The sequence below is a fragment of the Orbicella faveolata genome, unplaced genomic scaffold (genome assembly GCF_042242905.1).
Source record: "Orbicella faveolata isolate gen_17 unplaced genomic scaffold, um_ofav_v1 contig_2, whole genome shotgun sequence".
NCBI classification, from domain to species: Eukaryota; Metazoa; Cnidaria; class Anthozoa; order Scleractinia; family Merulinidae; genus Orbicella; species Orbicella faveolata.
This window is the reverse complement of record NW_028301547.1, coordinates 19597459-19616648: the sequence shown is the minus strand read 5'-3', so window position 1 is coordinate 19616648 and position 19190 is coordinate 19597459. Positions and strand designations below refer to the sequence as shown.

The 19190-nt window shown below is 38.8% G+C and overlaps 1 protein-coding gene across 3 annotated transcripts in view; it reads left to right on the top strand.

Moving 5' to 3' along the window:
* The first annotated feature begins 371 nt into the window (after positions 1 to 371).
* LOC149112321 (furin-like) overlaps positions 372 to 19190 on the top strand; it is an 88741-nt gene continuing 69922 nt past the window's right edge. For 2 of the 3 annotated variants that reach the window (XM_089290147.1, XM_089290146.1), the window contains exons 1-5: positions 373 to 707; positions 16127 to 16225; positions 16502 to 16603; positions 17525 to 17656; positions 18664 to 18740. In XM_089290147.1, the coding sequence (XP_089146273.1) occupies positions 549 to 707; positions 16127 to 16225; positions 16502 to 16603; positions 17525 to 17656; positions 18664 to 18740 (569 nt within the window). In that variant the 5' untranslated portion in view covers positions 373 to 548. Of the gene's footprint in view, positions 708 to 16126; positions 16226 to 16501; positions 16604 to 17524; positions 17657 to 18663; positions 18741 to 19190 lie in introns of all 3 variants that reach the window. The other variant, XM_089290148.1, reaches the window with a different exon arrangement.

Below are 19190 nucleotides of genomic sequence, written 5' to 3'. Positions count from 1 at the left end.
TCCGAACATCTGGAATCCGCGCCAAAATTCACAGCTAATCCACGATCCACTGTGTTCTCAAAATCCGCGAATTCGCTCGATTTACCGCAAAAATCCACAATCCGTCCGCTTTTTAAGACCAAATCCGTCGATCCGTTTTGAAAACCTATTCACCCCCCTCTTTTTGAGATGAAGTCGGTCGCACTTTTCTAAACTTCCTTGGAGCGGCCAACGTGACGTGTTTCTTGTGTATCTCATTTGAGCCTCGTTGGTACTGCTGAAGGATCTACTAATATGCTTCCTGATAGACTGATCTATTTACATGTGTCATAAAACGTGACCTAAATTCATGCAAGCTGTTTACATCAGCGAATACGACATTTTTGCGACGCGTGTAAAACACGGAAGTGATTGCAATCTCACAAAATGACTCGCGCGATGACGGCGCGGGATTTAGTCATTCGTGGCTTTGTAACAGCTCGAAAACACAAACAGGAAGACGTGAGGCAGATCTATCGCATTATTTCAGAAGAAGCTAGAAGCTTGATCTTGATAGCGAAACAAACACCATGCAGTTGACAATTCGTTTATTTTGGAGCGTTTTCTCCTTTGGGATTCTCGTTTTGAGCGCTCAGGAGTACTCAAATCGATGGACAGTGCAAATTAATGGCGATGAACAAGAAGCAGACAGACTAGCGCAAGAGCATGGCTTTGTAAACCTTGGAAGGGTAAGTTTAGGTTAAGATCGCGTAGTACTCAAACCATCCCCCATAAACTGCGTCGATTTCCATCATTCTCTCTTCATACATATACTCCATCATATAAGCTTAGACCCAGTGGTCGACTATATGAACGGTCTGCCCGGCTGAATCTAATATTTTTAAAGATTTTCCTTGTGAAATTGGACAAGTCTTATTCAAACCTTTTGAGTTCATGTATTTCTATGTTTGCTTGGAAATATCATTTTGGTCTCCTGGCTGACAAATTTCTCGTGCTTAACATCCGCGAAGAAACATATTAATTGTTTCCATTTGTTTTCTTTTATCATGTTCTTTTATCATGTTATTTTATTTTACCGTATGCTTATCTTCAATTTACACTATCAATTACTTTTGCGTATTTCCGGTATTACGTAAATATCGGCTACATAAAAACACGCACCAATGTAAAATCTTCCATTGTACCTGAAGAAGGCTGGTTTGGCCAGCCGAAATATAGTACACCTTCAAAAAATCATTCTACGTTGTGTCGGTTTTTGCTTTTGTATTCTTCATTTTGTATGTAAAGCCGATTAGATCACTATTGATCCAACGTATATCAGCAGGATCATCGTTCCGGTTACTTGCTTAAACATTTTATAAGCATACTATAAATTTGCCATTTTTTCGTCACTTTTAAATTTAAATCCATAAAGTGGCTATATGTCCGGCAGCCGGACAGGTTTCTTAAAATACTCCGTGTCCGGCAGTGAGACTGAGAAATTTTTTTTTTTTTTAAAGTAAAACAACGTATGATGAACATTATGACACGCGACCCCAAGAGGAATCGAACCCGGGTCGACGGCCTGATAAGAGGGTCCCCTATACTTTTTTCGTGTCGCGTGAATGGGCGTTTTTTCTTTGCGTGAAGCGTGAATGAGAATTTATTTTGTCCGTGATTCGTGAATCTATATTTTTCCGTCCTCGGGAAACTGGTTTTCGATTTTTTTCGTGATCCGTGAAAAATGCATTTACTTTTGCGTGATTTGTGAACCATCGACTTTTGTGGGAATAATTTTTCACATTTTTGGAGATTTTAGCGTCATAAAAGCTCGTAAACTACACCAAACTGGATGTAGAAAGCGTGACGGCCTACCTTTCTCGACATCTCTCGACGCGCGTGAGGATGGAGGAGTGAGAACTAACCACAGCAACAGTGAACCAGGAGGGCCTAGAATCTAGTGATAACAATGGGGTGACAGGCCTACACAACTCCTATCCACGTGTAATAGCCGTTTTGTGAGTTTTGCTCGAACTAGTATATTTTTGAAGATCTGCCCCTTTTGTATGGTACGATACGGGGGATCTTTGAATATTTCGTTAAGCAATAATCCTGTTTTTAGAGGGACATTTCACCAGAGTAGAGCCGTCAGAGGTCATAGGTCTGCGTGGTTTCCGCTGTTATCCGCATGTAATTTGTAGAGTTCGACACCTCTTTTTTTTGCCACTTGCTGGTTTTTATTGGCTCATTTGTATTGCAAGATATGTTTTAAGCTCTCTAAATAGTAGCTCTGGAGGGACAAAGTTTGAAACATTCCGTGAACATGTTAGTTACTTGCATTTTGTATTATTACGCCGGGCCCGGCTGTTTGATTAACTGTTGCAAGTTATGCTGCTTCTTATCACGGGTGTCATATTTATCCTTGTCCGGCGTCGCCAGAGATAGCTGTAGCTTTCCTTGTTGAAAGCTACGAGTCTGTATTAGGGAGACGTTCTTATGCTTCTTGCATCAATTTTATCGAGCTTTTTGTCCTTCCAGTTTGTTCGTTCTGGAGCTGCAAATGTAGATGTTCACGCGCAAGTCTGTGGACTGTTTTGCGTGTTGTTTATTATATTGTGTGGTTTTGTTGAGGCAAAAGCTCTGAATTTAGGAGTTCTTCCTATGATTGTTCATCCAGCTCCACGTTGTGGTTGTCATTGCTTTTATTTGCGATGTTGTCAGGCTTTCTTGAGACTGTTAATAGTCCCTCTTTTGTTAGGAGGCTCGTAGCCTTGTAGATCAGGCAATACCGCGGTTTCGATCCTTCTGGATCTCATCAGTTACCGATATTTAGAGAGCTTAAACATATCTTGCAATACAAATGAGCCAATAAAAACTAGCACGTGTAAAAAAACAGAGTTGTCGAACTCTACAAATTACACGTAGATAACAGCGGAAACCACGCAGACCTATGACCTCTAACGGCTCTACTCTGGTGAAATGTCCCTCTAAAAACAGTATTATTGCTTAGCGAAATATTCAAAGATCCCCCTATCGTACCATACAAAAGGGGCAGATCCTCTAAAATATACTAGTTCGAGCAAAACTCTCAAAGCGGCTATTACACGTGGATAGGAGTTGTGTAGGCCTGTCACCCCATTGTTATCAAGTGCTACAGTACTATAAAATTAATTTTAGTCCTAGAGTATGATAAATTACCATAAGGTTTCCACAGTTTAATTTTACAGTTACATTACAATCAAAACAACGTTTTGTTGCCGTAAAAAATGTCTGCCTTAGCCTTGGATATCGATAAAACATGTGTCCGTGACTTTTTATCCGAGAGCCCGCTTAAATACGGCTCAATACGGACACCCCGATAACACGCACACTTTAGCATGTCCCCTTGGTGTCCGTATTAACGGGGTTCCACTGTACATGCATAATACCCAATCCACAAAAGATCTAGACATGCTGACGCCGAGAGAGTCTGAAATTATCAAAATATGGCCATGTGCAGCTATATCTACTGTAGTACATTTCAGTATTGCCAGATACATTTTTTTAATGATTGTATTTGTATATTTTGCGAAACGTGAATAGAATTTGCATTTTTACGTGAAGCATGATTTAGCCTTTGCATTTTCGCGTGAAACGTGATTGCTTACTTTTTTCTGTGAACGTGAAGCTGTTTTTCGAATTTTTCGTGATGCGTGAAAAGGCCAATTACTTTTGCGTGAAACTCTTTTCAGAAGAGGTATAGGGGACCCTCTGATAAGCGATACTGACGACCACTGCCCCACTGCAACCGGCCGGCCATTACCGGAATTTTTTAAGTATTTATCGAGTTACCCTTAGCATTATTGAAAGCTAACCGTAAACAGGCTAACCGCAGAGCTATTTAGGCTAACCGGAGTGCTTTTTAGGCTAAGCGGAGTGCTTTTTAGGCTAACCGGAGTGCTTTCTAGGCTAACCGGAGTGCTATTCAAACGTTTTGACTGCCGGTCATTTTATAATAGTCTACGTTATAAATCCCGATATACCGGGGTACCGGGCTCAAAAAAATTAGTATTCAGCCATATAAACAAGGATTTGACATTATTAACTGAAATTTAAAGTGCCACTGAAACGAAATTTTCGTACTCTCTTTTATTAGCCCAATTTATAGTTTCAAACGTGCTTAAAATAATGGCAAATTTTATTTCTGTCAAATCCTAACGGAAAGTGCTTTTTTTAGCTGCTGAAATCGACTTTTTGGAGCAAAACTGTGTCCGGGCTCTGGAACCGAGTTTAAGGACCTTGTGACGTCACTGGTTGTATTCACGCAAGAAGCCGGCTATAGATTCTCTCTTGTTTTCACTTGATTTATTCAAGTTTATTCTTCATATTGTCGATACCTACAATATACTGGTTTTCTACCTTGTAATTTCTGTCAAGCCTTGACAGGAAATACACATCATAAACGTTGGAGGGCGCCAAAGAGTGTAGATTCACCAAAATAAATGTTACAGATTAGAACAGCTCAGTATACTTTTCGAACATCTTGAGTACTCGATTGGAGATTTCGAAGACGAGTGTGGCAACTTTTATATCAAGTCCTGAAGCCTAAACACGATATTTCGTCGCCTGTTTTCAACCTGGTTCTGAAATTTAGATTCTCACGTTTATCTAAGGTCTATTGACAAGGTTCGAATATATCCTCGGCAACTTTACCGCATTAACAGCCGTAAGCGCATCAGCCATCCGCACAATCACGAAGTTATTAACGGTCCACAAGCTTTGAGTCCAGTACTTCTTTGCCAACAGAGGGCATCTTTTTATGATACTAATAAGTGAGAGTTCTTGTGGTAGACAAAATGTATCTTTGAAAATTGTGATCCGCAGCGGGGTTTGCTTTATCGCCGCATACGTATCAGGGTAAACAAAGCGGGAATTTCGCTTCTCTTTTGCACTATATTGCAATATTTCACGGCCGATGGATTACTGTGAGTTCTTTAACACCTACTTATGTCTATGATCTTCATTTAATAGTATCCAAGTTCAAAGCAATTCGTTAAAACGTCACTAGTTTACACTCCTTTCGAAGGTTCATTAAACAGAATTTGAACCAATTTGCATAGATGACCTTTCGGCGCCGACATTGTCACGCTTTCTCTCGTTTCCTGAAAACATACCTGTAGGGTCATGGCAGCTTAGTTTACCTTTATAGTTTGAATTCGCTCCCTCATATAAAAGAAGAGGGTTTCTTAAATTGTTGCTGTTGTGATAACTTGTAGGATGTAGCAGATACAACTGGACTAAAGGTCACTGTGGCACAATCTCGTCCACGGTGAAACTCACAAAGCGTCCGGTGTCCTCGGAGCGAAGCGACTCGAAAACTCGAAGCGTTAACGTTGTTGCTGCGATTCGTGCAGCAGCACTCCGGATAACATTTTCAAAAGCCGCTTTCTCTTGTTTTCATGTCTTTTTTTACTTTATGAGTGTAGATATTGTTTAATTGAGTGCTGGCCATTTCACCAAGAGTCCCGATCATTTTGCGATCTAAGAACTCCCACTCGTTTGCTTGCTTGCATAAAATATCCTGCAAATATCCAATTAAATAGACTGAAAAGCCCCAGGATCGACTCTCTACCTCTTTATGTCTAAGGCTACTGTTATTATCTGCTTTACAGCTCCAAGATGTCCTTAAGATGTTTTTTTGGGGGGGCTTCGAACAGTATTCTCTTCTCCCATTATCACTCTAAATTTTCAGTGCGGCATGAGAGTAATACAACCAGTGACGTCACTAGGCTGTTTTGGCCGTGCCAAGATGGCCGCCAATTTTGGGCTTAACCAGCCAACTTCGAACGGCTAAAAAAGCAGTTTTCGCTTACCGTACGCGAAAAAAAAGTCTGCAGTGTTTCCAAGTAAGGTTGAAACTTTATTACTAAGCAAAAATCTCACATACGAAAATTTCGTTTCAGTGGCACTTTAAAAAAAAATAATTTTGACTGCCGGACACGGAGTATTTTGAAATCCTGTCCGGCTGCCGGACATGGAGACACAGTGAGACGTTAATTTACAAGGAAGAAATATTTAAACAGGGGTCTCTCAAAACCTAAGACGTAAGACCTAAGACACCCTCCGAATCTCAAAAACCATGAGAACGTAAGAAAATTCACAAGGTCTCAGTTTTCTTTTAAGTTAACCTTTTGCAGAGCCAAAAGAATGAAACAACCATGAGGACTTTATTTCTACGCATTGTCCGAAGACCTAAGACCCCCTCAGAATCTCAATATTTAGGTGTATATTAATTAATCATTTTACATAGTGCAGGTCCACATCAGGACTTAATGTCTTGCCAGTTCCCCAACCTGCTTTACCAAATAAAATATGTATGTATGTATGTATGTATGTATGTATGTATGTATGTATGTATGTATGTATGTATGTATGTGTGTGTGTGTGTGTGTGTGTGTGTGTGTGTGTGTGTGTGTGTGTGTGTGTATGTATGTATGTATGTATGCGTGTATGTATGTATGTAACAAGAAGCTATTTCTCAAAAAGAAATAGTGTTTCGTTTCCGGAAAGATATTCAAAGTCTGAGAAAGGCTGGGGTTTTGATATCTTGTGCATGAGAAGTCCTGATGTGAGGGGGATATGTGCTAATGTGCAGCTTTGCACTGCACTGATCTGCGCAGTTGCCAGAGCCTGGGGTTTTTCGTCCAGGTGAGGTTTAGCACTTAACCTATCGTGAAAGAACAAGGGCTAATTAATTTAAGTTGTCTACACATGTGTCAGTTATTACAGTCAACGCACTTTGAAATGTATTTACTTGTCATACTTCACTTTGACTCTGCCCTAGGGGAGGGGGGGGGGGGTGTGCTCCCTTATATCGGCTATATAGGTATGTCCAGGTTCAGAGGGACATGTTTTTTTAAGACATTTTAGTCAGAAGTAGAGTATCGATTTTGGTCATTTTGGTCTGAAACTGGGTATGGTTTTTGCACTCTAGTCTTGAATTAGGTATGTTTTTTCAGAAGAAGCTACTTTTTTCATCATTATTGATAAGACCAGCAACTAAAGTCATTCACAATACCTTTAACATCATTCTGAACTGGAGAACTACGGCAGGTCTGAAACAGGATATTAATTTAAGGGTCAGACCATAAATCGGGAAGAAAAATCGCAGACTTTAGTCTTAAATAGGGTAAGTGCTTTGGGAAGCGGGCCGCACAGCCCGCCAAATTTTCAGAAATTCAAAGTATTGTGTGTGAGGCTAAGTAAAGCTAAGAGGCAAAAGCAGTTGACGCATAATTTTTTCCATTTCTGTGCCGGGCAGTCCTTGATTCAAATGGATGCAGCACTCTACACACTGTACGTTTCGTTGTCAGTAACGCAGTACATTTTTCTTGTCAAAAAGGACGCCTCATGTGTGACAATAGTTGTGCAATTATTCCTCCACTTTCGCTTGAATATTATGAAGCTAAAATACAAATGCTATCAGTGTTTTCATGGAAACCAGCTCTTGAAATGCCACGGTATGTCAAAATACAAATGTTCTCACTTTTAAAAGTGCGCTCTAAGAAGTAAAGCTACTGGAATTGTGGCAGAAAATTCGAGAAATTTAAATAAATCTGGAAAATGTCGACACCTACAATATGAAGAAACCCTCATAAAGAAGCCATATTGTGCCTCTTTTGCAATATACCAACGTTAATTAAATTACAATATGATGAATTAGTTACCTTCCACAATATATCGTATCTGTAGTATCGTGCAAACGCTCCAAGTGTGTGTTCTTTTCCCATAAACAGCCACAGGAAAGGGGCGGGATTGTTATTCCTGGCAAGTGTTCTTATTGACCAAAATTATGTCGCCGTAGTTGTGATCTTAATCACATTTAAATCAGGCACGGAAACAGATATCTTTGTTTCTCTAGAATACATCGTTTCAGCAAGACTTAGGAGCATTTAAGTCGCCAATTATTTCTACCTGCATGACATTTTGATTTCCCTTTTCTTTCCATGTCACGAAATAAAATTTAGTTTCGAGAAGTTATTTTTGCTGAACATGTTTACCTTGTGAATTACAAGCGTTACTGGCTGATATAACATTCATACTCACTATGTCAGTAAATCACTCTGAAACGGAAAACAGTACCATTTCTTTGTTGAACTAAACAAAACTAATTGCTTCCATGGGCTTAAAATATCGCATTGGTGCACAAATTGCGTGGTGTGGCGGTGTCTCTAATTCGAAAATGTATTTCTTTTTCACTATCACTATCAAGTCCAGTTCGCAGTTTTCTTGTGTAAGATAATACCGAGAAATGAGACTTTCACTGCAATGTTACAAATGACACATTTTGTTGCGATGCACAAAGTTTTGGCTGAAATTTTATCGTCGTATTTATATAAACAAATACGAACTTTACTCTGATTGGATATTACCCTCACTATGTAAATAGCTCACCCCTGAACTGAAAACATTACTGCTTTGTTTCTGAGGAAACGAAACAACAACAAGTTATTTTTGTTGAACCTGTTTACCTTGTGAATTACAAGCGTTACTGGTTGATAACATTCATACTGACTATGTCAATAAATCATGATTTCTTCGTTGAACTAAACAAAATGAACTGCTTTCATCGGCTTAATTAAAATATTGTATTAGTGGACAAATCGCATGGTCTGGCGCTCTCTCTATCTCCAAAATAAACTTCCTTTTCACTATTACTATCCGAATAAAAGTCCAGTGTGTAGTTTTCCTGTGTATTTTAATAACGAGAAACGAGAGTTTCAGTCGTAATTCCCCATTTTTGAATAAGGCAGCAATTGAAATGTTTGGAACGCCACATTTTGTTGCGAATTTCCACCGTATTTACGTTGAAATTACGAACTTTACTGTGACTGGATATTACAAGTCACTATGTAAATAGCTCACCCCTGAACTGAAAACAATACCGTTTCGTTTCTGAGGAAACGAAACAAAAACCAGGTTTCTTTGAATCAACAATGGTGTAATTTGGGAACCAAAAATTGTTTGTTTTTGGTGAGTGGGCTGTCAGTAGTTCTCGTTCAGATAGCTGCGCTAATTAGATGTAACGTGCATCACGTGCATCAACCGGAGTGAATTTTATCGGCTACAGGAAAAAGTGAAACGTGAGTTCATACATCAGTACTTGCATTTACTCTATTTTTTTACACCAGTAAAGCCATGAAAATTTACTCCAAGTATAGACAGGTTTAGCATGACGTTTACAGTAGAAGGAAAACGGCATAAATTACCTCGGTGATGAACTCTGATTTTGGGTCCAGTTGCCACTAAATCCTGAAACTTATCACTGCGCAAATAGTGAAGACAGAGGGCGAAATTCATTTTAATTTGCAGTTTGTCGCTTCCTGTAAGTGTCATGCTCAACCTAAAAAGAAAAATGAAAATCTCGGTTTTCACGACTGCCTTTTACACTGAAAAAAGGATCGAAATCCAGCAATTGCTTCTCGCAGAGTGACCTTTTGAACTTGACGCTTTTTCCTCGGAGGTCCGCTCTTACGAAAACAAGGTAATATTTATCATATTTTTTAAGTTCGCGCGGGAAATTTTTGCGAAGTTTGTGCATGGGCAAAGAATGGTGGCGTTCAGGTTGCCTGTTCTTTCAAACCTCAGTCGTCCCCAACCTGCCCAAAAAGCGTTCTCTAGAATGCAAACTATACGAGACTGCGTTCTTCAGAGCACATGCTAGTAACGTACCAGTCAAATCAAAGCTTTAACATCCCCCCCACTGCCCTCCCCCATCCCCCCCAGGCATAGCCCAGGCATTTGATGCCCTTTCCTGCCCCGGGGTAGGGAATTTGATCATCTTAGTCTTCCCAGGAGCGGGGCTTTTGATCACCACTCATAGGGGGTGGGGAATTTGATCGCTAGCCTCGATTTCATGTCATGTGTCCCGCCTGTTCCACATGGGTTGATAAATCATGGCGGAGACAAACTTTGATGAATTCAAAGGAAAATATTGCGGATTTGTGGCGGATTGGTTTACAACCAAAGGCCTACACAACATTTGTTCCGTATTATACATGTAGTTATTGAAGAGGTCTTCAAGAAGGAGATTGAAGCAGAAGACGGCCTTATCACATTGGCTAAAAAGTGTTGCCTTTCCTTAAATGAAGTGAAGATTTGGCTTAGCCATCTTCAGAAAAAGAAGGAAAACTGTGCAAAGCCAGTGCAGAGGGCAAAAGAAACAAGAGCAGGAAGAAACAAAAGTGATTTCAACAGAAACAACCATATTTCACACTCATATTCTTTTTAAGTTCATTTTAAAAACTACGCAAATTTGAAAGTTTGCACTGATACACTGACACAGCAGTAGCAGCATATAAATAATATTGATAGTTATGTTCTACATCGACAGAGTGCTGATATGATTACATGTACCTGTTATCTGTCCTCCTCGTGCCTCACGGCATGTAGGGCCTTGGTTCTCTTTGGTGTTGTCCATTAAACTATGTTTACATACACAGCCTCACAAGCATAATAGAAGCTGCTGAAAAGTTAAAACTGTAATCTGGTAATTTTCGCGGGGATGGGGGCATATGATCACCTGAAATGGACCTATGATGGGCATTTGAACAGCTTTTTGATCCGGAGAGGGGGGGGGGGGGGGCGGGATTTTCCAAAAATGTTCCAAAAATTCAAATGCCTGGCGGTTGCTCGGGGGGGATGTTGAAGCTTCGATTTGACTGGTACATAAGTTAGGCTATCAGAGTGCTTACCAAGGATTTGGAAACGATGTAACTTTAAATACACGTTCCTCCAATTTTTGTCCAGCCCGGCGATCTTGAGAAAATGACAGAAAAAATCATCTAGTGACTTTTTTTTATTTCTTTTTACACACACTAAGCAAGCATCTTCCCTGCATGATCTTGTCCATTTTGTGTTTGTCACGGCCATTTTGTTATTGTCAACAAGCTTAACTTATGTCCAAAAAAGAAAATAGATGGACGAGTTGAGTTAGACTGGGATTGAAAGGTTTCCTCCTGAAGAGAAACAAACGTCATGTCAAAGGTTACACGTATGTTGGTGTGCATGGTGTTGACACCATGTTTATGTTTTGAAAGTTCAGTTTGCTTTGGCTCATTTAAAAATTTAGTTTTGTCTGTCTGGCTTTGCCAGAGACTGGTGTCGCTTTCCTTCAAGAAGACTTCCGTGCACATCAATTTGACGTAGTGTTTTGTTTCTTGAGATCGATGTTTGCATTCATCCTTCTATTTGTTGACTTTATTCGTTACCTGACATTCTGGCACCACATGATTCAAATATAGATTCTCATGCATAGGTCTGTGGACTATTTTGCGTGTTGTATATGAGACTATGGCTTAGATCAGGCATGATTTCATCAGTTGACTGTATTTGGTTAAATGACCCACTAACGCAATCGCACTTCATATCGCACAACTTCTTTGCTACTGCCAGAAAGATAATTTATGCAACCTGCTCGATTTAGGCAGGCAGATTTCTTATTGTTTGAAATTAACAATGCCATGTCCACGCGTCCAGCCATGAGTTCGGGGGAGGAACGCAGGCTCCTTTCCCGAACAGGGGCTGGTAATCGAGCCTACAGTACCGGTCAAAGGGATTGCAGCACCTACACGTGCGTAAAATGCATGTAGTCTGCATGTAGTATTTGTGGACACTGCGTGTACGGTAAGTGTAAGGTGCATGTAATTACACACGTGTAAAATTTACTGATCTGGTAGTTACACGCATTTGCATGTAATTTCACCTGTATGCGTGTGTTTTAGTTGGAGTAAGAAACCTTTGTTATTTATACAGGCATTTGCGTGTATTTTGCAAGACAAAAAGCCACTACTAACTTGTTTTCGATACACACGACACCCAATGTTCACAACAAAAAGTAAATTCAAAAGCCGACAAGCACTAAATTACTCAGTGGACTAGCTTGAGCACCTATCAAACCAATACTCTTTCTTAATCTGTAGCAGCCCGCACTTTTGCTTGACATCAAAACTGAACTCTCAAAGATCTTTGAGCTTTCGTTTAAGTTAAAAACACGCACGACGCATGTCGCAACCGGTAATGTTTATCCACGTAAGAAAAGTCATTTCAATTACTGTTGCTTTGATAACAATGAAATAGGGGTTCAAACAGAAACTCGCAAACTCTCTCTTAATCTTAAACAGCAAAGAATCGAAATTTTTTTTGAATAAAATCTAAGCCTTAAGTTAATTTTCAATTCATCAGAACAACCCGCAATGTTTACACTAGGTTCGTTCGATTATTCGGTTTAAATTACAACACAGTTGGCTACCGCTAGATTCGAGAAAAACATTCGGATTTTCGTCCGTGGGTCAAGTCCGGTTGACAAATTGTCGCGCGTCTGTACAATCATGTATTCCCGTATAGAATAAAATGAACTAGTAACTACTTTAAAACAACTCTCACACTACACAGGATTTCTGTCTGGGTAGAGTTTGGTCACGCGCTAGGCAAGGCTATTCAAGGAAACAGATTGAATTTCATTTGTTATCAGATTAAAACAATGTTTTCAGATTGAGAACATTGGCTTCTGAGCACTATTAATGGCGAATCTCCAAAGGCTTTTTAAACTTAAAGAAGGATAACTGATGTTGAAAATTTAACTGAAAATCTCAAGCGAAATATTGTTTTGCTGTTATTTGCTGTTTTGCTGTCTGTCAAGCCTCAGTTTGTCAGTCACTGGCGCCCTTGTTGTTTCTCACGAAAAGAAAGAAAACACGATGGGAAAAGCTTTTGAACACCGGTAAACTCCGAATGCTTCAGGGTATGAAATATTTTTGATGAATCTTCGGATTGATTTAAAGTACACTGATTGCTGTAATTTAAAATTGAAAGCAACATTTGTTTATGTTCTGTTATCTCAGTAAATCCTGGCACGCCTGCCAGTCGCTGGCGCTGCTTGTTGGAACTACAACGAAAAGGATACTTTTACTTTAAAGTGGTAAGCCGGTTTAAGGAAACTGCTCGATTCTATCAGAAACGTTTGATGACCAGAAACAAGAAAGCGAAAGACTAAACTGTATCGCAGTGCAGTCCAGTACGGTAAATGTCACATGGTAAATGTTTTGTTTGATTACATGCATTTTTAATATTTCGTTCTCACTACATGCACTTAATGAGTTCTAGTTTAACAATTGTGATTAATTTTAATCGCAACATCACGTCTACTTGTGTAATTTCACACGCATTTTCGTATATTTGCATGTAAGGTGCGTGGACACTGCGTGTTGTACACGTGCTTTACACGTTTTGCTGCAATCCCTTTGACCAGTACTGTACTCGCGTCCTCCAGCCAAGTTTCTGCCACATTCGCTGAACAGTTTTCGACGATACTTCAATGTTGAATCGCACTAAAGGTATTTGCGTAAATACAGGAGCCGAAAGTTCGTCTTCTACTCAAATTTTTTCATCGATGGCGTTAAAAGTGCCTGGCAAGCTGGTTTGCCTCCTCCTTTTCTCGAGCAATCACATGGACTACCGGTCGCTTTGTATCGTTTCGGAAAAAGACTTAATACTATAAACTGGCCTTGAAGTTACTATACCATCTTCCCGTATTTTTCGAGTAACTAGACTCATATTTTCACCATGAAAATGTAAGTCTACTGTTCGTATTCTCGCATAAGGCGACAGTCTTAATCCATTTCGTGAAATGCAAATGAGTGTTGCTAATCTTGTAAACGAGTTTTCGGAAACCTCGTTCTTCTGAACGAGTTCCTAGAATGCCTTACAGATGGAATGCTAACAGAACGGGAACAGAGCAGCACTGAACGGATACAGAACGGATACAGTACGGGAATAGGAACGCGTGTGGACCGGAAACAGAACGCATTCTGTCAAGCGTTCCCTGTTAGGTTTCTTCTGACCGGTACTGTACGTATGTGCCAAAACTAAGGCAGAAATTACTGTAATGTATTTTCAATACAATGACAGTCTTGATTGGCTCAAAATTGAGTCATGCATGAAGGTTGAAGTCGTCAAAAAAATTATGGCAACAAAAATGCCATCGTGTTTCAGAGCTCGCCTTTTTGCCTTTGATTCATGAGAATCTGAACTACTGTACATACATGTATAAGCATGCAAATTCATTTTTTGCTGTTCTCTCATGAGCTAATAGCCCAGCTTATGAGATTCCGTAATTGCAGGTTAAATTTACCAAGAGAAAACCTTTCTGAATACAAATGCCTTGCTATTCATTAAAATTTGCTTTCCCTAAATAAATAAATTGTCAATTTACTGCGAACAGTCAGGAACTTTTACAGCTTTTGGATTTGGACAGAGTTCTTGAAATGTGTAGTTCCAGAAAATAATCATGCCCCCCACAGAAAGTTTTTTTGTTTTTGTTTTAAACCCCATCCCCTTGGAAATCCATTATAAGGGGGTTTATTGCTGGATGAACAGCCAAGCCTTCTGAAGGTTGAGTGTGGAAAGAGAACTAGAAATTACCCAAAACATGAAGGTACAGAGAAGAAACCCTGCATAATATTTGGAAAAGTTATGACCTCTTGTGGTACCAAACACAAGTTGTGGAAGCATTGGTATGAATATAACGCTTTTGGGTAGGGATCAGATAGTCTTAGGAAATCGTTAAATATTGTTGTATCTAGGCCAAGAACCAAACAGGGTAGTCGTTCATTTAAACACAGAGCTGCAATTGCCTGGAACTCTTTACCTGACACTATCAAACAGCTTGAAAACCCTCTCTCTTTTAAAAGAAAGATAAAACTGATCAAGACCTATGTCAGGGACATCAGCTCCCAAAAGGAATGCTTTGTAAATTATAATAAGAACCCTGAAGTTACATATTTTTAAATTATTTGATCCCCCTTTTTACCATTATTGTACACTATTTTTAGCTTTATGAAAATTGTATTGTAAATTTCTGTTCCCCTTATTTAGAGTTAGTAGTAGTGGGTCCACCTCAGCTGTACAGTTGCATATTTTTAAACCTGCTTATCAAATAAATGTATGTATTTATGTATGTATGAAAATGTATGTACGTAGATCAGTTTTTGTAGTTGGCCATTTTTCATCGGTTTGATTTTGTGTCCAAGAGGCCATCATTTTTGCTGGCAATAATTACAGGAAACTCACGGCAAAAACACAAACATTAATGACGTTTAAGGCACATTTATAATACTGTATATTAAGCTCAACTGAATGAAGAAGAGATTTATTTATTTATTTCAATCTATTCCTTTTTTGATTGTTAAAACAATCTATGTAAGTATTACTGTGTGTGTTGCAAACAGTTGAACTTAAGTGCTCGTCACCCTCTGAAGCAAAAGGGCTAAATAGACTGATTATTTAGTTCAAATTGCACAAGAATTTTTGTGATTTCTAGTTAATGATATTTTTGAAAATGTACTATTTAAAGTCTATGCTTTGATTAATTATTTTCTTAGGAAGTCTGCAGTGCCCTTGCTTTTCTGTTTCCAAAAAAAGTATTTGCAAAATTTCTGACAATGTTGAAAAGTGTTCCATTAATCTTCAGATGATCTTCAGAAATCCTTGGAAGGGTTTGGTTGATTGTTGGTGTCTTAAAATGTTCATAAACGTGGCTGATCTTGGGAAGTGTTTTGAAAACATTTTGCAGTAGTAACTATCTTTGGCTATCTTCAGAAATGTTCAGGCGAACTTTGCCTACCCGATGACTGTCGGTTTAAATAAAGGTAATTTACAATATCGATACTCAGTCTGGCAATACGTTTTTGCCCCCATGTTACACTTAAACTGCGCCGCTCTTAGCCAAGTCAGAAGCTACAAATCTTTTCAAAATACATGTGACTGTATATCAAATTAGCCTGAAAAAAAGTATGGAGATTTATAATCATACCTCTTTTCATACTAGTTACCTGCACACTTGACAATAATCAAGAGTCAAATTGAGCAGTCTTCTATTTTTTACCAAGTTACTTACATGTATTTTCTAGAGTGGACATACGTGTAACTTCAAATTTAATGAAGATGCTGCCATCAGTCAAGGTACAAAAAAATTGCAGCAGCTGATGGTGCCTGGCCTGCTATTAGGGTTATCACTTAGTAGAAGATATTTATATACATGTACTGTATGTGACCATATAATACTTTTTGACTAATTGATTGAGTGCTTTGTACAGCTGCAGTGACGTTTTTCTTTTTTTCTATATTTTAGATTGTTGACAGTTACTACAGTTTTCAGCATCACAAAATGGAAAGAATATCCACTTCTCGAAGTACTCTTGTTCTCAAGAAACTTTTGCATGAGCCAAACGTAGGTTTTTTAGACATTGAATTTTAGTGTACACAGATCTGACACTAATTCTTTTGAGTTGATATGTCCAGCTGCTGCTGCCCTGCGTAACGTACATCATCGTACATCTCAAGTGATACAATTTTCTATTAGTATGAAACTAACACTGACAGTGACTAATAAATTATTTAAAATTGGTGATCATTGCAGTCAATCATGTCAATCAGCCAATTTAATTTTATTATTTTATTCATATATTTAATGAATAACTGCATTGTGACCATAACAACTTTTCAGGTTAAGATGGCAGAACAGCAAGAATTGAAGACATATAATCTATTATCACTCCAGAACTTTGACTATGTCACTGACAAAAGATGGGATGACATGTGGTACATTGTGAGTGTTTTATGTATCCACTGTAGATATGACTGTTTGGTAAAACTGTATATAATTAAGGTGGTACTGGTTAAATGCAAGTTGACAGGCATTTGAACCTTGAATGACCTGACTTGATTCTCAAACTTGTCAAGTTGATTAAAATGTAGTTGTTCAAGTTTCGAATCATTAATTGTTCAACTTTTAAGTCATTTTCTTCAAGTTTCAAGCAGACAATTGACTTTTGTACAAGATTACACAAACTAAATGTGGTGGTTATACTGTAGGAGTCAGAGAAATATTGATGAAATATTCAGCTGAAGAAATATTCAGGCCTGAATTATGTCCGGCAAAAAAACTTAACATGGTTTGTTTAATAGCAAGCTCGAAAAAATTTACTTACTTGTACTATGCTTTTGTCAGGCTTTGAAGGCCTTGGTAAACTGGCAATTCTCAGGCTTGCATACACTGTATGGCCCTAAGCAGGTCTGAGAATCTTGCACACTTGAAAATCAAGGTTCTGATCTGAAAGAAGAACTCTATCTTTTTATAGGTACATGTAGCTAATTAAGGCCTAAAAGGAGCTGCAGATTTTATCCCGAAAGCTTAAAAACTTTCAATACTTGGTTGCACCATCATGCTGCATGACATCAGCTGTTCAAAACAATCTTATGAAGTGCAGAAGAACAATTTATGGTTAAAACTTGTAACACCCACATTCCCTGACCTTCCATCCTCTAATTGTTCTAAAAATATTCAATACTGGCAGTGAGTTCTTGTGTTGACTTGTAATTCAAGGTACATTAACTTGAATCAGTTCATGCCAAATGTTCTCTTTTGGATTGAGGTCCAGGCTTTCAGGAGGGGTCCACTACCATTGCAATGATTTATGACATGCAGTTCGATCTAATAAGCTTTCTTTTGCTCTGTTTGTTAATGCAGAATGGGAAGAATGGACAGCCCACGTACAACGTAATTAATGTTTGGAACAGGAACATAACCGGTGAAGGAGTGGTCGTTGCTGTGGTAGATGAGGGATTTGACCCACAACACCCTGACCTTTGGGACAACTTTGTAATTAAGTTTTCTCATTCCTCTAACTTTCCTTTCCTTTTTTCTATTTTCTGAAAATGTTAGATGTGTGTAACCTGTAAGTCAACTCTAAATCGGAATTGAGCACTTGGAGTCTTCTCAGTCTATGATTGTGGAATTTTTTTCTACACTTACATTTTCAGGAGAGAAGAATAGGCCCTTGGTCTAATTTTTTGTGCAATTGTCAAGAACTGACAGTGCAATATTTGAATCTCCCACATACACGTGGTTACATTTAGTTAATTACATGTAGGTATGATGGATTGCTCTGGAATGATAGTGACAAAATTATTTGAAATCACTTTAAAAGGAAGTACAGCACGTGCTTAAGCCACGCAACATTACAGTAATTTCAAATCTCAACGGCCACTGATTGATCTTTAAATTTGTTGTACATACTGCATGCATCCATGCTCCAAGAGTTTCAAATACAGTGCACTGTAGGTGATTAATTTTTTAGTGTGAAAAAAAAGAGACTGCCAAGCAACAAAAGGAATTTTTGTCAAAAATGTTAATATTTAGTGAATTAGAAAGAACTTGTAATTACCTTTTTGCATGTGGTCTACATCAACGGAAAAGGATCTGGCCTACATGTAGGTATAAATGCTAACTTTATTCCTAACTTTGTAACTGATTGAGAGGTGCAGATAAAAAAGGAAACTGTATGCCAGTATGTGGGTGACCAGAAGTCTCAGAACTCATGTCAACATTTTACAAACATCTGTTCAGAAATTTTGATAAACTTAAGCTCAGTCATACAGTCATGTACATTAAAACGACGTATATTTTCTCTAATTTAAGCATGTTTTCATGAGTCGTATCTTTGGATTCAAAGGTGCATGGCCACTAAAGAGAGATGATCATTTATGAGTGTATATAAAATTTACATGTCTACATATTACATATCAAATGTGTATGTTCCCAGCTGTGTTTGATTAATTTAAAATTAATACAAAATGAAGCTGACTGCATGCTCTGTTTACTTGCAGGATGAAGAAGCAAGTTTTGATGTAATTGACAATGACACAATTCCTACACCTGCAAACAAGTCATACCGATTATATGGGTGGGTCATTGTTAATTTAAGCAACAGACCATTCATGTACTTTCTATGGGTTTACACATGTGCGGTGGCCTCATGGTTAGTGTGCTCATTCCCGGATTGAGCAGTCCGGGTTCAAGCCCTGGCTGGGGACACTTTGTTGTGTTCTTGGGCAAGACACTTGGGCAAGACACTCTCACAGTGCCTCTCTCCACCCAGGAGTATAAATGGGTGCCGGCGAATTGTTGGGGAAACTTAATAAATTGCAATGCAGAGTCCTGAGTGACCTGTGATGGACTAGCATCCCGTCTAGGGGAAGTAGAAATACTCCTTGCTGCTTCATACTACAGAAACCGGGATAAGCTCTGGCAGCTATGAGCCATTCAGCTCCAAGACTTCACTTTACACATGTACCAGCTGCAGTGCAGTAAACGTACATGTACTGTAGGCAAGATGTTGGGAGAAGAAGATGAA